The sequence below is a fragment of the Lactuca virosa genome, chromosome 7 (assembly GCF_052849685.1).
Source record: "Lactuca virosa cultivar CGN04683 chromosome 7, Lactuca_virosa_CGN04683_v6, whole genome shotgun sequence".
Lineage (NCBI taxonomy): Eukaryota > Viridiplantae > Streptophyta > Magnoliopsida > Asterales > Asteraceae > Lactuca > Lactuca virosa.
The window spans coordinates 170,248,051-170,272,511 of NC_136432.1; the positions used below are offsets into that span (position 1 = coordinate 170,248,051).

The 24,461-nt window shown below is 38.4% G+C and overlaps 1 protein-coding gene across 2 annotated transcripts; it reads right to left on the reverse strand.

Moving 5' to 3' along the window:
- Positions 1–22,314: 22,314 nt before the first annotated feature.
- LOC145125440 (uncharacterized) lies at positions 22,315–24,131 on the reverse strand. 2 transcript variants are annotated; one of them, XM_079060906.1, is made up of 6 exons: positions 24,002–24,131; positions 23,184–23,586; positions 23,028–23,099; positions 22,810–22,913; positions 22,634–22,721; positions 22,316–22,560 (listed from the first exon to the last, which is right to left on the reverse strand). In XM_079060906.1, exons 2-6 carry the CDS (start codon positions 23,532–23,534, stop codon positions 22,426–22,428), a joined length of 750 nt encoding a protein of 249 aa, XP_078917032.1. In that variant the 5' UTR covers positions 23,535–23,586; positions 24,002–24,131; the 3' UTR covers positions 22,316–22,425. The 2 variants fall into 2 exon arrangements, with proteins under 2 accessions (XP_078917031.1, XP_078917032.1); XM_079060905.1 differs by lacking the exon at positions 24,002–24,131 and having other exon boundaries at positions 22,315–22,560; positions 23,184–23,735.
- Between the last annotated feature and the right edge of the window lie 330 nt (positions 24,132–24,461).

The window sequence follows — 24,461 nt, forward strand, 5'->3', positions numbered from 1 at the left end:
TGTTCTATATCGGAACATGACATCCCGAGGTTTTGATATAAAAGGAGATTATATATTTCTTAAAGAAAGGTTTTGACAAACTTTTATCATGTCTTGTTTTGGGGACCAATTCCGCAACATCTTTTAAAAAGATTTCTCTAATTTTATTTTAAAAAGCATAAACGAAATCGGTCTTTTCTGGCCGTGAAATTGGGGATGTCACATTTTATATTAATAAAATCCGATTTTTATCAATATTTGGAGATTATCCTTGCCAAAATAGAAGATAATTGTCAAAATTTAGATAATCTTTTGTTTTATTAGATAAAGATTGATTATTTGTAATTTAGATTTGAATTATCTTGTGAAAAAGTTTCAAATTTCCCCTTTAGGTTTTATAGTTTAAATTTGAACTTAAAAGGTTTTGCTTTTGAAATTTGAATAGTTGAACCCTAATGTTTTGAAAAGTTTCAAAACTTGTCCTCAAGTTTTGGAATTTAAATTTTTGATTAAAAGTTTAATTTTGAAAAATTTAAATTCTAAACCCTAATGTTTTGAAAAAGTTCAGAACTTGCCCTCAAGTTTTGGAATTTAAAAGTTGATTAAAAGTTTAATTTTGAAATGTTAAATTCTAAAAACCTTCGTATTTTTGAAAAAGTTCAAATTACACCCTTATGGTTTTGTTAATTAATTAAAGTGTATAATTAAAAGAGAGTTAATAAATCCATAAAGTTTTTGGTTTACATTTAATTAAATTAAAAGTATAATTAATTAAATTAGACCACCTAGTATTTTAAAAGTGTAAAATACACCCTATACTATGTATATATGACATTAAAAGTCTAATATTATATATGTATAAGTAAACAGTCAGTCTTACCGTTAGTAGGCCTCATTCACGAAGCTGGTCTATAAGGGGTGTTTAAGGAAATTGCCTATAAAATGGCGATTGAATGGGTATCCACTCTTACCCACCGCATTCTTGACTAGTGGAGGGTCGTTAGCCGAACGGGTAGGATAGGAGGAAACCTTCCGTTATAAGTATAATGAAGTACAAAGTAACTACATGCTTTTACAAATTCCCAAATTCTAGTTACTTTAGGCAAAATGTGAAATTGTATGCTAACCCATGGAATTACACTTCGTACCCTTGTCAAATGTTAGTGGAGCGTGTGTGGTTAACCGGTACACTAATTTGGGATTGACATTGGTGGCGAAGGGTGGATCGATGTTTATCATAGATCAATAGAGTGTGTGTCGTTAACCGGCACATTGATTAGGTGATAGTATCATTGAGTGCATCACGTAGATTCGTATGGTTATTCACACCTTGTTTGTGATCCTCGGCATCCCAGTCGCAAACCTGAAGGGCATAATCGAGATTAAACACGCCATTGAAAAGTTCAATGAATCTCAAAAGATCTAGGAGTTTCAATTCATTTAAAACTTAAATTTCTTTTTTCGTTTTTCATGGTGGAAATTGGTAACTCGTCATTTACCTACCTTCAAATATTCTGCAACTAGATTATGACATCCCTCTTCTAGGTTGTAGAGTATTGTGTTGGATCTTAGCCTTGATGTTTCGTTTGGGTGTTGCATCAAGGATTCTTATCAACTAACTAGAATTTTCTCCCGTTTTGTAGATGTCTAAATCTTACAATGGTCTTCCCAAGTCCCTTGGAACAAGCTTTCCAAATAAAGATGACGTTCCACGATACGATCAAGGAAATGAGAGTCATGCTTCACTTCCTCCACCTCCTCCAATTATTCTCCCTAACCCACAAGTTCAAAGGCTTGAAAAGTTCAAGCTCACTCAATCCCTATTGGCAAGTAAACACGAAGATGGGAAACCTGTGTGTGCACACGTCTTGGAGATAAAGTCACACATTGACAGGTTAAGGATGTTGGGTGTCGAGATTTCAGGTGAGTTGGCTGTTGACTGGGTTCTTCAGTCGCTTCTTGAATCATATAGTGAGTTCGTTAGAGAGTACTATATGATGGACCATGACGTGACCCTCATTGATTTGACCTATTTGCTTATAGCTGCTGAATCAGCAATGATTTGGCATGCTGATCAAGCAAATTTGTCTGGTGAATCAAACTCCCAAACTTCGATGGACATTGAAAATGGTGACATTGGAAATCCAGAAAAAGGTAAATTCTGAGATAGTTCCTTGTGCCATTCCAAAAGAGTCCATTTGCTTCTACTGCCAAGAGAAGGGGCATTGGAGACGAAGCTGCCCTGTTTACCTGAGAGATCTAAGAGATGGGAGAGTCAAGACGTATGGCTCTACTTCAGGTAAAATCCACTAACTAACTCTGTAAGTTCCTATTTTTGATTCTTGATACATGATGTGATAAGATTACATTTTGATGTTTTGCGGGATCGAAGAAAAGAAAGGAAGCTTAAGGAAGAAGCGTGTTGAATCTGATCATGAAGAAATGGATTTCGATCGCATGGATTCGAAGATTAGATTTTTTGAGCTGCTACTCTAGAGTTAGGATAGAATGATAAGAAATATGAAATAGCATAGTTTTTCAGTTGAATTGCATTGTAAGGACAAATTTTTCCGCAATAAAATAAATTTTGATTTTGTCTTATTTATTTATCCTTGCAATGGTGTGTATGAAAAATTGATGTTTAATTGTTTCTATTATTAGAAATAATGGATTTGATTCTTAATTATGTTATTTGTGGAAATGTCGAGAATTTGCCAAATAAGGGAAGATTCTCATCGCCCAAGTTTCAATTGGACAGAAACTTGGAGTCATGCAACTTGGTTGCGTGATGAATGAGAAACTTCATATTTGGAAATTAGACTAATTCTTTGACAAAGTGTCAAGAAAAGGACTAGGAGATCGAGTACACTAGGTTGTGCATTGATCAAGTCCACCACAAGAGTGATAAAGATATTCGTCATGATTTACTAAAGATTAGTAAATATGGTTGTACTTATAAGATTAAGTATAATTCTGAGTTGATTGAAAGAATTTCAATCAATAGCAGAACGAATAAGAAGAGTCAAGTAGGCAGAAAGATAAAAGTTTCTCTATTCTAAGAAGAAGGGAGAGTACCTTTTATTGTGTTTTATGATAAGTCTTAATGATTAAGAACCATATCTCAATTGATCCTCCAAGTGAGTCTTAGTGCATTTGTGTGTCTAAGAAGAGGAATCGAGAATTGTAGAAATGGTTAAAATCAAGAAGTCAATCATACTTCGTTCCAATATCAAGTCTTAGAGTTATATTCCAAGATTGTGAATTGAGTGACAAGTCTTTAGTAAGTTTACAACACTCAAAAAATGTGGGATTGGAAAAAGTCTTCTTATTCCTGCACATTTGAGATTGGTAAGTTGTGATGTCTTGGATAAGACAAAGACCAACTAGAACCAATTATGTGAAGTGATAGTTTTGATAAAAAAAACTACACTAACTCTTGAATATTTGTTTTGTCAAGGAATGTTTCTTGACAAGAGAATCTTATATGTCAAGGAGTCAGTGAGAGTCTTAATGGTCTTGAAAGGTTTCAAGAACAAATCAAGAGTTAAACCTAGTTGATCATCACTAGCACACGACTTGAGGTTTGAAGCCTATCGTGGATGACATACTCTTTTTCTGTGCCATTCCAATTGAGTTAATACGCATGTGAGTTCTATGAGTTCTCATTTGAATACATAAAGACAAAGCACCTTGATCAATGGAAAGTACATTGATATGTAGGGGTGAGTTGCTTGGAAGACATGATGGGCATTCGTGTTACCATAAGGAAAGAAATCAAGATTGAGCAAGTTCAGTCCATATGATTTTGGATTTGTCGCAAACCTTCATTTTGACAAATTCACATGGATAGGAACACATACATCATAAAATCTAAGTGTCATAAGGTTTCCCTCATTCATGAAAATGATTGTGAGGAAATGCTTTCACTAAGAGAGATTTTAAGAAGATTGCAATTGTGAAAATTGTATTCTCAAATTCGATTATGATTACGGCATCCCTCTTCATAGTTCGAATTGTGAGATTTGGCAATTGGTCTGAACATTTGGGACTTAGTAACATAAATTCTGAATTGTTTAGACACACATGTGAGCTATCTAAGGCAAAGGTGTATGAGCTTAAAAAAACTTAGATAAAAGCTTATCAAAGCATTAGGTATTAGAAATATGAACTTGAGAAATTCAATAAGCATTGTTTTCTAGAAGTTCAATTGTTTTCTGAATACATGTCAAAGCTAGTGGGAGCATAAGTGTTATGCTGATAAGAAAATAATCATCATGTTAGTGGGAGCATGATTATTATGGTAAGTATTGCAAGTTAGCAATATTAATTATAGAAAACAAAGATTAACTTTGCAAAGTTGTCGGGGTTGAAAAGTTGTTTTGCTATAATTAAGGGAGAGAATATTATACTTCGTTTCAAAATTCTAAAGCTTAGATCGAGAAACGTTAATAAATTTAGTCAAGGATACATAGTGCGTTCTCAAAATTCGATTATGATTACGGCATCCCTCTTCATAGTTCCAATTGTAGGAACAGGGCACATAAAATATTATGGCAGAAGGCTGATAAAGTATCACGTCTTTATGTGAGACATTATGCATCGTATCCAATACGCTTCGGGTATAGGATCGATTGCATATGCTATAATATTTGACCATTCTAAAATTTTCCAAATGCCAAGGGCATTGAGAGGGAAAAAGGACTAGAATCGGTTTTGACTAAAATAATTAAACAACTATCAAAGGACGATCTGAGGTTCACTAAGGATTTATCGCTTGTGAGTAGTTGGAAGTATAGTACTGGATGGACTATATTGACATTATTATGAATAGATAAGATTCTATTAAGAATGAGTTGTCATATGGAAAATATGGAAATGTTTCCATTAATGGGAGTTAGATATTAAGAAATATGTCTAGATTAGAAACTTTTATGCGAGAAGGATGTTCAAAGGAATGTACTTTGAGTGAGAGACATCACATCTATAGAATTGTTTGTAACAATTTCTGATAGAGACCTTGTAATTCCATTGGCCAAGTCCTGGTGACTTTTGTGCTATAACATTACGAAAGAATCATTGCATAAAATGTTAGAATCTGACATATTCTAAAAGTGGCAAGAATTTGGTATTCTTACACTAATGATAAGGATCGGGGATTGTGAAATGAGTTTTATTGGAAAAGTTTTTCAATTGATCTATTTTACAAAGTATGGACCATAGGAAACCAAAGTGTGCATGCTTGGAGCATGGGACAATTGTGGTTATAGTTTGAGTAATAAGTTGATTTTCTGAAACAGTAAGCAATGAATAATGAGTAATCAATATGGTGTTTAAATAAAAGTGTTTTTATTTACGCTCAAAAGTTTTGGGGCCATATAGGATTAATATTATTATTGCGTTTCACTCTGCATGTTTTGACTTCCAGAATAACTGGGTTATTCGAACCTCCACAATCAGTCATACGTTGGAAGTAGGTATGAAACAAGATTGTCATGAATTTGTCTGTAGATTGTCTAAAGTGTTTAGACATAGCACAAGTTTGCTGCAGAGTTCATGAGTGCTTTGATAAGATTAAAGTATTGGATTAAACTCACGCTCACCTGAATCACTTCATGGATTTTATCACGAGTGATTAGTGAGATGATAACATTGTATATTCTTGAAACCGAGATGTGTGAGTTGTTATTTGCTGGTCGGTTGCAAGTTGATGATAAGTAAACGCACCAGTAACTTGGTGTTATAAAACTTACTGTTGTGTGTGATTCGATTAGTAGGTGCAAGCAAGCATTTGAGTCAAAGTTTATCCATTCCTTTTACCCAAAGTGGGATAAAAGCGATATCTGTGGGCCCCTCGATGATTTAGTGTTGACACCTAAGCGCTTGGCCAAGCCGGGACTAAGTTGATGTGTTCAATTGTAGTTTGTTGTCAGTCGTCATGAATCGGAAGTCGGGAAACAATACATAGACAGAGAAAATGGTTTAAATCCATGTCGTGTGTCTATACGATATCTTGTAGAATGGAGGAATATATAATCCCTTATCTAAAGGACATGCGTATCTGATAAGATCAGAATTGACAGCGGCTTTTGAAAGCTACGATTGCTGATCAGGTTCTGAAGTTATGCAAAATAATTATTAGACTTATCCAAGTGGGAGACTGTTGGATTAGTGTCTAAGTCCATAACTATTTTGGTATGTACTTGACCCGATTATGAGCATGGTCCTTTTGGGTTGCCTTCACCATAGCAATATGTAGGATGAATTAAGGAGAGAAAGGTTTAATTATGATTTGTTAATATATTATGAGAATAATATATTAAAGGAGAAATCATATTGTTTAATTAATATTAGTCAAGAATTAATTAAGAATTAATTTTATGGCTAAAAGAGATTAATTAAACTTAGGGGACTGGAATTGTAATTATAGGATAATTGCAATTGGGCTATGGATCACCTTGGAATAATAGGTTGGACGAATTCTATGGGGAAGCCCATTAGAAATCGTCCAAGGCATGTTCCAGAAGGGGTCCATGGGCTGCTTAGGGCTTAAGCAGTCAAATTAGGGTTTCCTTGTTGGATAACCCTAATAGCCTAAGTATATAAGGAACCCTTGGGCACCAAAAACGTGGCTAACACTTGGATTAGCGTTTCCAGCCGTTTTTGGTGCCTCTTCTCTCTTCTCTCCTTCATCCAATTGCTTAGTGGTGTTTGTGACTCCATTAGAGGTGCAACACTTGAGGCACTAAGCTTTCTGAAGCCAAGGATTGATTGTTATTGCTATATAACAATCAAAGGTAAGATCTAAACCCTAATTTCAGTTATAGTTTATTAGATCTAGGGTTTATGGCTTTGGATTATCAATCACATGTTCATTAGACAAACTAGATCCAAAGCTATTAGGGTTTGCATGTACACCATAGGATTGATGTATTGCTCGAAACCCATCAGAAACCACGTACGTGGGGTTTGTTTGAGGCCATATAAAGGCCGTTGAACTAAACACACATGATTTGGTTTAACTGGGTCTTGAAATCTAGGAGGTTGATGCATATAAATTGTCTCATTAAGGCTTCCATGAAGAAATGTATTTTTAACATCAAGCTGACGAATAGGCCACTTGTGAGTAACCACAATGCTCATAATTGTACGTATCGAGGTCGGTTTGATAACCAGACTGAAGGTCTCATCACAATCAATATCGGGACGTTAAGCACATACATTAGCAACGAGACGATCTTTTTAATGAGACAAGGATCCATCCGTATTGAGCTTCATTTTAAACAACCAAATGTAATTAATAATATTTGCGGTTGTGGGCCTAGGCACAAGGACCCAAGTTTTGTTTGAAATAAGTGTAGAAAATTTTTATTGCATTGATTTAAGTCAGTGAGGATCCTGGAAAGCCTGTAAGTAAGAACGAGGTAGATGAGAGGAATCGTCATGAAGATTGAGTTTATAGATAGGTTTGGTAATGTCGCATTGAGCTCTAGTCACCATGGGGTGAGAGGAGGAAGATGAACATTAGAGGGAAGAGATTGAGTTTGAGAAACCGAACGAGAGTAAGACTTGCTCGGAGGCGACTCCACACTAGGTGTGTCGATGCTGATGGACTGGTCTACAACATGAGGCGTGACCATGGGGTCAACAGAGTTGGGATGACTCATAGAAGGTTGTTCAGGTAAAGTGTGGGTTGGTGGCGTGGGCTTTGGTATGCGTTGATCAGTAGACCTGGGATCAGGAGCCACATAGTCCTTGGAAAATGATGATGAAGTTGGCATTTGACCAAAATAATAAGGGAGATAAAAATTTTCAAGGAAAGAATATAACGCCTGCAGATTCGGACTAGACAATTAAGAAAAAATAAGCGATAAAACGACATTTTTATAGAAGGTTATTTAGGATAAATAGCCTTAATTAAAGCTATAGTATATGTGACAATGATTCCGTACATATAAAGAAGTCTAAAATCCGACGTCGTATGAAGAAGTTATGTTTCTTCGAAGTTTCACGATTCAACCGATACTATAAGATACATTATAAAAAGTGAACTGGAGATGGGTTGTTTTTTAGCCAAAGTGATATAAATAAAAGTTGTAGTCCTCGTCGAAACAAGGCTAAGGATATAAATACAATCATAAACGAAATTTGTGTGAAGAAGTTATGAATTTCTCACCGTTAATTATAGTCTAAGCCTCCTCGAACCGATCACGAAAAATAAAGTGAAACTTAGACCACGAAACCTAAACGATAGTTTATGTCTATGAAATTACGAATCCGTTGATATAGAGAACATTGAGAACAAAACTTGTATGCAAAAGATATGGACGGAACATGGTCCCTACTTTTCGAGCGCGACGAATTCGATATATATTTGTAACTTTGAGATAGAATGAGAATTAGCCGATGGAGTCTAAATGAAAGTTGATGTCCTCCTAAATAGGAATATGTCGATATACAGAACGTCAAGAATGGAGTTCATATGAAGAATTTATGATTTATAATAACATATTTACATAGTAAAATAAAGTATAAATCATATATATATATGTATACATATATATATATATATATATATATATATATATATATATATATCATTAGAAAGGTATCAACGATGCGGTCGATATAAGACTAATATTGAATACTTTCGATATTAGTTTAGTACAAATATCGTTAAATCTATTTAAAACAGTATTATAAAGGGTCGATTGGTCGTTTAAGTAACTATAAAGGGTGCCTTTTGAAACTTCAATTACTATAGATATGAGGCTCTAGGCTCTCATATTTCTTGCACCAAGTCTCTTTCAAGGGCTTTTCTCTTCTCACCCTTGAGCATTTCGGTCCCTCGTGATTCGACTTCTCTTTCTGTAGTTTTAGTATAGTATGATGAGCGCTGAAGTGTTGCAAGAATCTTTTTAGAAGAAATATTCAATGACAAAGTTCTGACCACGAAGTTCTAAGTTTTCGCTAGAAAATCTTGTCTTTTGATTGGAAAACTAAGGCATTAGTAGCAAACAAAGAGCCCCGAGAAATAGAGTTTTCGGTATCGAAGTTCTGCCCGCGTAATGTCTAGTTTTTTCGTTAAACAACTCCGTCTCCTCCCTGGCCTGAGTCTCGAGCTCAATCTCCCTCTTCCGGGCATTTGCCTGAAGCTCGGCAAATGTCCGGTACGATGAGTTCGCCACGAACTCGCGGATGTCTCTCCTCAAAATGCTCAAATACCGACTCATGCGTGCCTGCTCGGAAGACACGTGCTCAGGGCAGAACATCGCCCTCTCATGGAACATCCTGGTGATCACTGTAACAGACTCGGTGCCCTGCTTAAGGGTCAAGAACTCCTGGGCCAAACGTTCCCTTTCCACCGGGGGAACGTACTCATCACGAAACATAGCGGTGAATCTCTCCCAGGTCACCGCGGCAAGCTCTGCAGAAGAGTAGTGCGCTGTCACAAACTTCCACCAGTCCTTCGCTCCCAAGCGAAGCTGGTTTAGCGCAAACCGAACTCTCAGATGCTCCGGGCAAGAACACGTATAGAAGCATCCCTCAATATCAGAAATCCATCTCATCGCAGCGATCGGATCCTGCGTCCCGTCAAACTCTGGTGGCTTCGTGTTGCTGAACTCTCGGTACAGCAACGAGTCACCCCCCCTGCGACCTCGCAGCAGCGACGGCTGCGGTGGCTGCAGCAACAGCAACATCAGTAAGAGCAGCGTAACGCTCGTCAAAAGTCTCGATCAGGGTGGTCTTGATAGACCCAAACATCTCTGGTATCTCGGCTCGGATGGCAGCAGCCACCTCCTCATGAATCAACCTGCGAATCTCCTCATCACTAACACCACTGCTCTCAGGTGTGTGGCGTGTCCCAACCATGATGTCTCTCTGAAATACAACACAAAATATCAGAAACTTACTCGAGTGTGCACACACTCGATATCCCATTCCTACTCGATCCCTGGTACCCCTAAGGATTCTTACTTGGGTTGCGCACTGATCCGGTGTCTTCGGTAGTACGGGCCCAATACTACCGTCCACACCGCATCAGTATTCACCCCAAGTCTTCCTCCTAGGATCCCAAATCCCAAGTATTCTACTCTCACTATGCATAGTCTACTCTCTAGCAGATCTCTCATAAGCTCCTCGCTACTATCTACTCACTCTCAAGCATCTCCTAGCAGCTAAACCCCTAGGCTAAGGCATCACAAATCAGGCCACTCTAGTCCTAATAAGAATACCTAGCCTACTCTAGCATGCATAACATATTATCTCATATCTCATAACACATAATATAAGGTTATTTTGGGAAATCACCGTTCGGGCGCTGGCTGACCGTACACACTGCTCTGCTCTGCTCTTTTCAAAATCTTTTTACTCTTTTAGAAAATTTTGTTTTTATTTCGAAAAATTCCTCAAATCCTCAGTTTGAGTTCAAATGTGCTCGAAGGTGCATCCGAATCCCTCAAACCAAGGCTCTGATACCAACTTGTAACGCCGAAATTTTAAACAATTTTTCACGTTTTCAAAAACATACTTTCATTCATAAATATTATAAAAATGTCATTGTATCACATATCAATCCATAGAAACACCACCCCAAGATCATAATGTATAAAACTCCTCATGTGTGTACTGATCATGCCGGCGCCTTCCCGCGATCCTCACTGGTACCTGAAACACATAACACAACACTGTAAGCATAAATGCTTAGTGAGTTCCCCAAAATACCACATATAACACATATTAGCCACTCGAGGCTGTAACTCTGTGGACCCTCCGGTCCTAACTCTGTGGACCCTCTGGTCCTAACTCTGTGAACCTTCCGGTTCTAACTCTATAAACTCTGGAACATACACGGCATGAATCACATAGAAATAATGCAGTGTATCACAATCACATAAATAGCATACAAGATACTCTGTCACATAACTCTAATTACCACTCTAGGTAAAGTATAGTGAGAAGACTCACCTCGGGTAACTCGGTAAATCTCGAGCTCGGTAAAATCTGGTCTACCCCCCGCCTAATCACATGGAATAAGCACTCTAATCAATATAACCCTCAAGGCTAGACTAATCCCTCTCTTAGAACTCTCAGAAGGGTAAAAGACCATTTTACCCCTCTCATGGCTCAAAGACCCTAACATTGACCAAACCCTAAAAGTCAACAAAAGTCAACGGTCAAACTTTGACCAGACTCATCGAGTGCACTAGTGTGACTCGGCGAGTACATGCATGTCCTCTTCGCCCCTGGTCCTCACTCGACTCGCTGACTCAACCCTACACTCAACGGGTTATCACAGGTCGCGAATCGAGGGGCAACCCGACTCGACTCGTCGAGTCCCTTATGGGCTCGACGAGTTCCTCCCATGAAAACTCTCAAACGATATTTTGAGGTCAGATCTGCTTCACCAACCAGTAGATCCGAGCCAAAAGGCTCTTTTCTCATTTAAAACATGTATAAAATCATTTAAAACATGTATAAACTCCCATGAAAACTCTCAAACGATATATATATATATATATATATATATATATATATATATATATATACAGTTTAAATCATTTAAAACATGTATAAAATCGTTCATCCAGCATAGATAGCAAGTATACAGATAATATGCACACATAGCACGTAATTTATATAAAATATTTCATATCTATGTGTAAGATGAAAGTAACTATGCACTCACTTGAAAAGGTGGTGATTCTGCCTTCGAACAGCGCTTCGTTATCCCAAAACAATTATCCCTCGATAAAACCTAGTATCAATATCACTAGGGTTTAGTCTAACGTTAACCGCGACTAATTAATAGTCTAGCTATTATTACTATTATATAAGCATTAAACGATACTTATATAACCCATAATAATAGCCCAAGTACTTATTATAAGGTCCTAATAACATTACTATATTAAAACATAAGCTATACTAAAGATAGGTTAGGCGTAGCTCACTTACAGCGGGTTTTTCTCAAAACCGGGCTTCGCTGGAGCAGCGTTTCCGAGCTGAAAGGCTCTTTTCTCGTGACTCCGGGAGCCTCGGGGCTTCCTTCGGATGCTAGGGGGTTTACCTAGACTTTAGGGGGGCTTAGGGAGCTTAGAGAGAGAGTGTGTAGAGAGAGAAAGAGAAGTTGGAAGGTATGAGAAATGAGGGTGCCCCGGCTCCCTTTTTATAGGCTGGAAATGCCAAAAACTCGTCGATTTGGCCTCCAACTCGTCGAGTTCCAGGCCAGGTGTCACCATCAGGTGGCTAGCCTTGGGGAGGAAGCAATGGCCAGGATTGGGCCACGTCACCCGATTTCGCACAGCAGCCTCCCGCCTTAGAAAAATCATAACTCACGCATACGAGCTCCGTTTTTGACGTTCTTTTTTTCCACGCGTAGGTAAAAACAAGATCTACAACTTTCGTTTAGACTCTGTCGGTTAATTCTTGACCGATCTTAAATTTAACAGTAGGAGGAGATTACACTGTTAAATGACCACGAAGAATTCGTAACTCCTTCATACAGACTCCGTTTTCGTCTGTATTTTTACCTTTGAGTTCCTATTAATGTGATCTTCAACTCTCATTAAGGTTGCGTAAGCCAAAAACCGCTCGAACTAAAATTCGAGTTTCGGGCCGTGCACTGCTATGCCAAATCTTAGAAAAATCATAACTTCCTCATACGAAGTCAGATTTGGGCGTTTTTCTTTGTATGTTCTCGGTTTAACATATACTACAACTTTTGTTTAGATCACTAAGGCTAAAAAGTCGCTCTATCGTACATTCACTATGTACGCTTCCCGGTGCCGTGCCGGTTTTGCCGTAAAACTTTGACGGGTCATAACTTCTTCGTTATAACTCGGATTTCGGCGTTCTTTATATGTACGGAAACCTTGAGACATATTCTACAACTTGGTTAAGATTATTTATTATAAATAATCTTTTGTCGAAAAGTCGTTTTCGACCCCTATTATCTCTAAATTGACTAGTCCGGATCTACGGGCGTTACAATTATCTCCCTCTTAGGATGATTACGTCCCGGAATCATCAACGAAACAGGGATCACATGATGACTCCATATGTTATCTCTTCATCCTAAGTCATAACTTTGATGTTTCTTCGAACGAGTATCTAACTCTTAGACTCCTTGACTACAGGCGGTGCTCGATCTTGCATCCGCTCTCTATCTTATGTTAGACTTCCAATCATGATCTTCATGTCACGATCTCGATCTTTATTGGAGACTCCTTATTTAACAAACTTGAGATAAGTTTCTTCCTTCGATTATCATAATAGACTGATAGGTCATGACCTCTCATCGTATGTTGCAATGCTTAGACTCAGGTCTTTTAGAGTCAAATTCCGGAACAGACTATACCGTCCTTCATGTTCTTATCACATCTTAAAAGGTAGAATTTCTAGCTACAAGCAACTGTCGTGATACCTCTACTGATCACTTTGATTATCTTTCATTTCAATCTTCCGGCTTAAGTCAGATGCTACATCGAACTTGGTTCTCTGAACCTCGTAACATACTCATCATAGTCGGACTTGATTTGATATGAACACTAGGGTCGGAATAACAATCATCTTCTTAGTCATTACCGAAACGATGGTAATGACATACCTGAACAAAACGGAATCAACTACTAGCTTCTCGGTAACCTTGTGACTTTCCCTGATCCAAGTGTGAGTCCTGTGCTTCCGGTAGTATATGCATCTACTACCTTTCACACCTACTCATACTCGTCCCAAGTATTGTCTCGCAGTCCTCAAGTCACCATACAAGAAAATCACGTAACAGTTTAACACACCAGATAACAAAATGAATGCTTTATTATTTCTTGAAACTATTACATAGGTCTCTAACAGGTTACATTATACGATACTATCCCTTGGTTACTTCATAACTCGATCTTTGGATATTAAGCCTTCACTCCTGAATCCTTGCGTTGTTATCTGCTTCGTCAAGGATCATTTGAAATGCCCTTGGTTTTGGCGGTGCATTTGGCCTTGCTGCTTCGTTTTTCTTTGGGCACTCTAGAAATATGCCCTTCTTTGTTACATCCGAAGCATACCTTCTTGTTGAATGTGCACTCGTTGGCGTAATGGCCAGACTTTCCACACTTGAAACATATCACCTATTCGCCACATTTTCCTAAGTGTTTCTTCTTGCATTTATCACACCATTTTGCTTCACTTTCCCCTCCTCCAGACTTCAGGAATTTTCTCTCCTTGTTGGACCTTGAAGATCCTTCATGCTTCCTTTTCTCGCCAACTTCAGCTCTCTCCAGACCCTTCTATCTTATCTGGGTCTCCACATTCTTAGCAGCCCAGATGGCGGCTTTCAAGGTGGTTGCTTGCTTGACCATTGGACCAAAGTCCACTGGTAATCCATGGGCAAACTTGTTGACCTTGGAGAGCTTAGTTGGAACTAGGTAAGGAACAAGCTTCATCTTCTCCGTAAAACTTGTAGCATACTCAGTGACACTCATCCTTCCTTTCTTCAGATTTTGGAACTCATTGTTGATCTCCAGAAGATCCTGCTCAGAGCAGTACTGCATTTTCAGTTGCACCAGGAAATCTTGCCAAGACATCTTCCTTGCTTCTCCCTTGGGCATTGTGTTAGCTAGTAGCTTCCACCAGCTTAGTACTGCGGACTTTAATTGTCTGACTGCAAAGACGGTTTTCTGCCCGTCGCTACAGTCACAGCTCTCAAACACCATCTCCATTTCGGAGATCCAGTCCATAATCTCAACCGGCTTCGGGCTTCCGGAAAGACTCGGTGGTTTTGCACTCAAGAAGTTCTTATACATTCGCCCATCCTTGTTGTTTCCCCTTTCCGGGCCATTTCTTCGTTCTCCTTGAGTCTCAGCTTGACTCACAGGGCGGGTGTAGTTTCCTTCCTCCGATTGTTCGGGGACCAGTTCAGGTTGTACGATCGGAATTGTAGCTTCCTCTCGATTCTGTTGAAGCAAACGTCTGGTTTCCTCCATTTGACGATCCAACATCATTTGGATCATCGCCTGTACTCCGGCCATCATGATGGGCTCAGGAGTGGCTACCACAACAGGTATTTGCTCAATCACTGGAGGTTGATTCCTGTTTCCGTTCGCGTTCCCGACTCCACTTCGGGTTCTTGCCATTTCGATCTATACACCAATTCAGACGTTCGGTGTGTAATGACGAGAATTAAGATAGGAAAATTTTTATTTACGATCGACGTGTAAATCTCCCTATTACTCCGAAAAGTTATATGCCAGTTCTAATACCGTAATTAAACGTTTAGAAACCTGAACACATAAAGTTTCCAGATCCGGTCGGCAACAGACCATAGATCCGATCATATAATGCATATCATAAATCATTTAGCACATAAAAGCATGTTAGGTATTTTTCCTAAATAAGCTAGTGCTTGTGTCTATTCAGGTGTATTACCTAAATTTTATTAGACACACTCCTCACAATCATTGCTTAGCATTCTAAGTTTAAGTCTAGAAATAAATCCATATTCCTAGTTCGCTTAAACTAATGCTCTGATACCAACTGTGACATCCCCATTTTTACGGCCAGAATAGACCGATTTTGTTTATGCTTTATAAAAATCAGAGTACTTCTTTTAATAAAAATCTAGCGGAATTTGTTCCCAGAAAAACGTGATAAATAAGTTATCAAAGAATTTCCGAAGAAATGTATTTTTATTCATTTTAAAACATTTGGGATGTCATCGTTAATACAGAAACATAAGCATAAACAGAACTTACATTCATTTACACTAGTGATCTACATCTCTTTTAAATCTCTCAGTGTAATGTAACTTCATATCGACACCTGTGATACAAATAAACTGAGTGGGTCAGGTTGGGAAACCTGGTGAGTACATAGGGTTTTCAACCCCACAATAATATAATTATTATGTTTAAACATCAAACAATCAACCCAATTACCCATCCCCATTATCTTCTTTACTCTTAAGGATCTACCCTAAGAATCAATTATTCCTCGTTCATTCATTCCTAAGGATCATCCTAAGGAATCGGCATGAAGTCCATCGTTGTCAATGACATAGCTGTCAAGCACAGCTGCTAGTACTATCACTTAGGCGCAGCTGCCAGAATTGTGACATTCTATGTGAGGCGCAGCTACCAGTATTGTCCTTCGAGCACAGCTGGTAGGGTTATCTCGTTTACTGACAGTATCATTTTCGAGAGTCCACTCGCAATACATGTCAATGGGTTTTTAGAGTACACCGGTGAACATATCGTTCACAACACCTACAGGTTGTGAGCCTGCCAGTGTTCCACTGGACTGTCTAGAATAGTCCGTGGTTGTCATCCATACTCTGCTAGATGACGGGGCCATCATTTGGGAAAGGCTTCTCACATCGTCCACCTCTCACACTCACCTCGTGGTCTATAACACCTCCCAATTCATCATTCAACTCATATTCCATCTACCCATGTTTTACCCAACATATTCTCATACATATATATATATATATATATATATATATATATATATATATATATATATATATATATATATATATATATATATATATATACATAGAGTTTAAATCATTTAAAACATGTATAAAATCATCCATCCAGCATAGATAGCAAGTATACAGATAATATGCACACATAGCACGTAATTTATATAAAATACTTCATATCTATGTGTAAGATGTAAGTAACTATGCACTCACTTGAAAAGGTGGTGATTCTTCCTTCGAACAACGCTTCGTTATCTCAAAACAATTATCCCTCGATAAAACCTAGTATCAATATCACTAGGGTTTAGTCTAACGTTAACCGCGACTAATTAATAGTCTAGCTATTCTTACTATTATATAAGCATTAAACGATACTTATATAACCCATAATAATAGCCCAAGTACTTATTATAAGGTCCTAATAACATTACTATATTAAAACATAAGCTATACTAAAGATAGGTTAGGCATAGCTCACTTACAACGGGTTTTTCTCAAAACCGGGCTTTGCTGGAGCAGCGTTTCCGAGCCGAAAGGCTCTTTTCTCAGGACTCCGGGAGCCTCGGGGCTTCCTTCGGATGCTAGGGGGTTTACCTAGACTTTAGGGGGGCTTAGGGAGCTTAGAGAGAGAGTGTAGAGAGAGAAAGAGAAGTTGGAAGGTATGAGAAATGAGGGTGCCCCGGCTCCCTTTTTATAGGCTGGAAATGCCAAAAACTCATCGATTTGGCCTCGAACTCGTCGAGTTCCAGGCCAGGTGTCACCATCTGGTGGCTAGCCTTGGGGAGGAAGCAATGGCCAGGATTGCGCCACGTCACCCGATTTCGCACAGCAGCCTCCCGACTTAGAAAAATCATAACTCTCGCATACGAGCTCCGTGTTTGACGTTCTTTTTTTCCACACGTAGTTAATAACAAGATCTACAACTTTCATTTAGACTCCGTCGGCTAATTCTCGACCGATCTTAAATTTAACAGTAGGAGGAGATTACACTGTTAAATGACCACGAAGAATTCGTAACTCCTTCATACAGACTCCGTTTTCGTCTGTCTTTTTACCGTTGAGTTCCTATTAATGAGATCTTCAACTCTCATTAAGGTTGCGTAAGCCAAAAACCGCTCGAACTAAAATTCGAGCTTCGGGTCGTGCACTGCTATGCCAAATCTTAGAAAAATCATAACTTCCTCATACGAAGTCAGATTTGGGCGTTCATTTTTTGTATGTTCTCGGTTTAACATATACTACAACTTTTGTTTAGATCACTAAGGCTAAAAAGCGCTCTATCGAAAATTCACTATTTACGCTTCCCGGTGCCGTGCCGGTTTTGCCGTAAAACTTTGACGGGTCATAACTTCTTCGTTATAACTCGGATTTCGGCGTTCTTTATATGTACGGAAACCTTGAGACATATTCTACAACTTGGTTAAGATTATTTATTATAAATAATCTTTTGTCCAAAAGTCGTTTTCCACCCCTATTATCTCTAAATTGACTAGTCCGGATCTACGGGCGTTACAATTATCTCCCCCTTAGGATGATTACGTCCCGGAATCATCAACGAAACAGGGCTCACATGATGACTCCATATGTTATCTCTTCATCCTAAGTCATAACTTTGATGTTTCTTCGAACGAGTATCTAACTCTTAGACTCCTTGACTACAGGCGGTGCTCGATCTTGCATCCGCTCTCTATCTTATGTTAGACTTCCAATCATGATCTTCATGTCACGATCTCGATCTTTATTGGAGACTCCTTATTTAACAAACTTGAGATAAGTTTCTTCCTTCGATTATCATAATAGACCGATAGGTCATGACCTCTCATCGTATGTTGCAATGCTTAGACTCAGGTCTTTTAGAGTCAAATTCCGGAACAGACTATACCTTCCTTCATGTTCTTATCACATCTTAAAAGGTAGCATTTCTAGCTACAAGCAACTGCCGTGATACCTCTACTGGTCGCTTTGATCATCTTTCATTTCAATCTTCCGGCTTAAGTCAGATGCTACATCGAACTTGGTTCTCTGAACCTCGTAACATACTCATCATAGTCGGACTCGATTTGATATGAACACTAGGGTTGGAATAACAATCATCTTCTTAGTCATTACCGAAACAATGGTAATGACATACCTGAACAAAACGGAATCAACTATTAGCTTCTCGGTAACCTTGTGACTTTCCCTGATCCAAGTGTGAGTCCTGTGCTTCCGGTAGTATATGCATCTACTACCTTTCACACCTACTCATACTCGTCCCAAGTATTGTCTCGCAGTCCTCAAGTCACCATACAAGAAAATCACATAACAGTTTAACACACCAGATAACAAAACGAAGGCTTTATTATTTCTTGAAACTATTACATAGGTGTTCGACTTCACCCTATACTATGCCTCTAACAGGTTACATTATACGATACTATCCCTTGGTTACTTCATAACTCGATCTTTGGATATTAAGCCTTCACTCCTGAATCCTTGCATTGTTATCTGCTTCGTCAAGGATCATTTGAAATGCCCTTGGTTTTGGCGGTGCATTTGGCCTTGCTGCTTCGTTTTTCTTTGGGCACTCTAGAAATATGCCCTTCTTTGTTACATCCGAAGCATACCTTCTTGTTGAATGTGCACTCGTTGGCGTAATGGCCAGACTTTCCACACTTGAAACATATCACCTCTTCGCCACATTTTCCTAAGTGTTTCTTCTTGCATTTATCACACCATTTTGCTTCACTTTCCCCTCCTCCAGACTTCAGGAATTTTCTCTCCTTGTTGGACCTTGAAGATCCTTCATGCTTCCTTTTCTCGCCAACTTCAGCTCTCTCCAGACCCTTCTCTCTTATCTGGGTCTCCACATTCTTAGCAGCCCAGATGGCGGCTTTCAAGGTGGTTGCTTGCTTGACCATTGGACCAAAGTCCGCTGGTAATCCATGGGCAAACTTGTTGACCTTGGAGAGCTCAGTTGGAACTAGGTAAGGAACAAGCTTCATCTTCTCCGTAAAACTTGCAGCATACTCAGTGACACTCATCCTTCCTTTCTTCAGATTTTGGAACTCATTGTTGATCTCCAGAAGATCCTGCTCAGAGCAGTACTGTATTTTCAGTTGCACCAGGAAATCTTCCCAAGACATTTTCCTTGCTTCTCCCTTGGGCATTGTGTTAGCTAGTAGCTTCCACCAGCTTAGTACTCCAGACTTTAATTGTCTGACTGCAAAGACGGTTTTCTGCCCGTCACTACAGTCACAGCTCTCAAACACCATTTCCATTTCGGAGATCCAGTCCATAATCTCAACCGGCTTCGGGCTTCCGGAAAGACTCGGTGGTTTTGCACTCAAGAAGTTCTTATACATTCGCCCATCCTTGTTGTTTCCCCTTTCCAGGCCATTTCTTCGTTCTCCTTGAGTCTCAGCTTGACTCACAGGGCGGGTGTAGTTTCCTTCCTCCGATTGTTCAGGGACCAGTTCAGGTTGTACGATCGGAATTGTAGCTTCCTCTCGATTCTGTTGAAGCAAACGTCTGGTTTCCTCCATTTGACTATCCAACATCATTTGGATCATCGCCTGTACTCCGGCCATCGTGATGGGCTCAGGAGTGACTACCACAACAGGTATTTGCTCAATCACTGGAGGTTGATTCCTGTTTCCGTTCGCGTTCCCGACTCCACTTCGGGTTCTTGCCATTTCGATCTATACACCAATTCAGACGTTCGGTGTGTAATGACGAGAATTAAGATAGGAAAGATTTTATTTACGATCGACGTGTAAATCTCCCTATTACTCCGAAAAGTTATATGCCAGTTCTAATACCGTAATTAAACGTTTAGAAACTTGAACACATAAAGTTTCCAGATCCGGTCGGCAACAGACCATAGATCCGATCATATAATGCATATCATAAATCATTTAGCACATAAAAGCATGTTAGGTATTTTCCCTAAATAAGCTAGTGCTTGTGTCTATTCAGGTGTATTACCTAAATTTTATTAGACACACTCCTCACAATCATTGCTTAGCATTCTAAGTTTAAGTCTAGAAATAAATCCATATTCCTAGTTCGCTTAAACTAATGCTCTGATACCAACTGTGACATCCCCATTTTCACGACCAGAAAAGACCGATTTTGTTTATGCTTTATAAAAATCAAAGTACTTCTTTTAATAAAAATCTTGCGGAATTTGTTCCCAGAAAAACATGATAAATACGTTATCAAAGCATTTCCGAAGAAATGTATTTTTATTCATTTTAAAACATTTGGGATGTCATCGTTAATACAGAAAAACATGATAACTTCCTCATACGAAGTCAGATTTGGGCGTTTTTTTTTGTATGTTCTCGGTTTAACATATACTACAACTTTTGTTTAGATCACTAAGACTAAAAAGTCGCTCTATCGTAAATTCACTATTTACGCTTCCCGGTGTCGTGCCGGTTTTGCCGTAAAACTTTGACGGGTCATAACTTCTTCGTTATAACTCGGATTTCGGCGTTCTTTATATGTACGGAAACCTTGAGACATATTCTACAACTTGGTTAAGATTATTTATTCTAAATAATCTTTTGTCGAAAAGTCGTTTTCGACCCCTATTATCTCTAAATTGACTAGTCCGGATCTACGGGCGTTACACAATACTTCAACTTTACAAGCCCCGACATCACTTCTGTTCTTCAACAAGTTTGTCTTTATATGCATGATCCTCGAGATCCTCACGTCGTCGCTCTCAGGAGGATTCTTCGATATGTTCGGGGTACTACTGCTCACGGTCTTCAACTTTACAACTCTCCTAATCGAGATATCATTGCCTATTCTGACGCTGATTGGGCTGGTTGTCCTATGACTCGTCGTTCCACATATGGATATTGTGTCTTCTTAGGACACAACCTGTTATCTTGGTCCTCTAAACGTCAGAACACAATTTCTTGTTCTAGTGCTGAAGCAGAATACCAAGGAGTTGCTAATGCGGTTGTTAAGGCTTTTTGGATACAAAATTTTCTTCTCGAGCTACACTATTCTCCTCATCGGTCTACCCTTGTGTATTGTGATAATGTTAGTGCGGTTTTTATGTCTTCAAATCCGATTCAACATTCAACGCACGAAGCATATTGAGATTGATCTTCATTTTGTTCAAGACAAGGTTGCTACTGGTCATGTTCGTGTTCTACATGTTCCATCATCATCTCAATATGCTGACATCTTCGCAAAGAGTCTTCCCTCGCCTTTATTTCTGGATTTCCGATCCAGTTTGAATGACCGTCATTTTACTCTCGTTCCAACTGCGAGGGCTGTTAGCGGATCTTTTATGTATTTGTATATTCATTCAGTATAGCTCATATGTTTTGTGTATAAAGGTCATCGGCCCATCTAATGTAATTTTTGTATATATATTTATCAATGAAAGTCAGGTAATTCATAAGAAAATATTTCAATAACACATACCCCTTAGCCTTAGAGTACATGAACCAACCAAACTCAAGTGATGCGACCTCTTGGGTCCCGATTTCTTATATGTGTCCTTGCTCGCAAGTTTCTCCATCACGATGGACAAGTCGCTAATAGCCTTCGAGATGTCACAAATTTGCGTCGAGTACTCCTTGTTTTTTTTCTTCTTTTGTGTCAAATATGACGTACACTTTAAGAAATTGTTTAATTAACATGGAAGCTTTTTTTTATATAATCCTTGGTTTATAATGAAATTATTATACGAACTCAAAATGTGATAAACTCTTGAATGACATTTGAATAAATATAGAACACCAACGAATAAACAGGTCTAAAAACATAGTTTTTTTTTTGGTAAAAAATCATTTATACTTCAAAAGGTAATAGTGTTTTTACAAGACCAATTATTAATTCCTACAAAAAAAGAATTACAATTAAAAGAATAATAACTACGAAAAAATGACATTTGGATGAATGACTAAAACACAAAAAGCAACAAAAGCGAAAAAATCAAACTTCAATAAAAAAAAAGGGAAAATCTTCTACAGCTTCAAACTGAGATCAACATGTTCACCTTCTTCACCATTGTTGTTTCCATGGTTCTTTGCTGCTGGAAAGAAACTATAAAATGGCTGCTCGTTTGACCTTTCACTTCCAGATGGATCTTTTGTTTGACCCTAAACAAAAAGTCAAACCATAAAGTCAACTCAAAAGTCAAAAAAAATGAGAAACTGTTCAAAAAGAACTCACTTGATGCTGTGTTAAAGTTGACGATTGAATTTGAGGAGGAGCCAATGTGAGAAAATCTTTGGCAACTAAATTCGAACTCTTCTTCTCTCTGTGAAGGCATTCAAAAACATTAAAAAAAACAATGATAAGAGATTGAAGAGATGAAATTTGAATCAAAATGAAACGTTTTTTATTACCTGAATCCATTGCTGTAAGAAGCTGAGAAGGGGAATTTGAAGTTGAAAGAAGGAATTGACATATTTTCCTTTGAAAATGGGTATGGTCTCTTCATCCCGATCATCTGTTTATAACAAAAAAAAATTGTGTATCGTGTTTATGAATAATCATGACCAATGTTCACTCTGCGTGTATTGATTTTGAGGATTGAAAATGGCGAATTCAGGATAATATCGACCTTCTCTTCATGTGGCTTCAATGGTGGGTAGGAGTTGTTGCTACAGTAGCTTTGGTTTGAAGGGAGCTCGATCTGAAAATTCATGACAGATGATGATAATGGTGATGATGTTGTCCTTCCTAATAACTTGTAATTTTAATTGACAATATAAAATACCATTAATGAAGAACATGGTTGCTGAAAAAGGTGTGATCTTTGCAAATCACTCCGATTTGTTGACATGCTCGGATTCAGATTCGGATTCTCCAGTACAAATCGGTAATCGCCACCAATCCATAATCTACCACCATTAATGATCGAATGCATTGGCTTAGAAACAAAAACAGGATTCGTAGCATCGGTAATTTGGATCAAACGGCGGTGGTGATTAGGCGGCAATGAAGGTGGTAAAGGAATCGACATCGACGGCGGCGGCGGCGTGAAATTGGTTGAATTAGGAGCCAAAATAGCGACATCATTCGTCTGATGTTCCTCTGATATGATCTTCTCAAGCTGAGCAACTCCCATTCCTCTCTGTGGTACTTTCTTATTCTTCAGCTTTTTCGACAATCTACCATTGCTACACATCGAAGTAGGTTCTTCATGAGCCATTGAACAGAGCCATGTAAATCACATTGAATTTCACGTATTTATATAGAGACAAAAGTTAAATTGGAGAAGAGATTCAGTTCAACAGATACGATCGAAGGTCCACGTAATCTAGACGATGGAAATCTATCAAAATTTTAAGAATATAGATATAGAGAATCTGAAACGTTCGTGTAATTGCATAGATCATACAAGATCTTCATAACTTAAATAGAATGAAAATTGAGAAGAAATCCACAAAATTGAAAGCTAACTTTCTGAAAATCAGCTGGTGCCAGCTTTGAGCTGTCCGATAGTCGGATCAAATCAAGCAAAAAAACAAGGCATCTGTATCGGCAAAATCTGCATCAAATTCGAAATTCAAAATCTAAAGTTGCTTTTGTTACCCGTAATCTAATTTGTCGCCAATATCCTCGCTCAACAACTGTTTTCATTGCTAGACCAGCTCTTCCATATCTTTCTCTCTCTCACACACACACACTTCCACACGAAAACAATCATTCCTCGATCTTCTATGGTTTTCATTCCTCCAAACTGACGTACAAAATTCACCAACAATTGGAATAATAGTTTAATGAGTAAATTACAGTTTTGGTCTTTGTGGTTTACATTCATCTTCGGTTTTAGTCCAATTTTTGAATTTTCGACATTGTCCGTTCTTGGTAGGGTTGTTAATCGGGTTAACCCGATCTGGGTTTGGGTTAATCGGGTCGGTTAGTCGGGTTTTCCATTTTTAAAAATTGACCCTAAACCCCACTATGTTAAGGTTTGTGTTAGTAAGGTTAGGATTAGTCCGGTTAAATATGAAATAAAATAATAATTGTTCATTTTAACAAATAACTTGTA

Coding starts and splice junctions, on each gene's coding strand:
- LOC145125440 (XM_079060905.1), bottom strand. CDS start 23,618: ATGGCTCATGAAGAACCTACTTCGATGTGTAGCAATGGTAGATTGTCG. Junction 22,914..23,027: donor TGAAGCCACATGAAGAGAAG/GTCGATATTATC, acceptor TGTTATAAACAG/ATGATCGGGATGAAGAGACC. Junction 22,561..22,633: donor CAACTTTAACACAGCATCAA/GTGAGTTCTTTT, acceptor CTTTTTGTTTAG/GGTCAAACAAAAGATCCATC.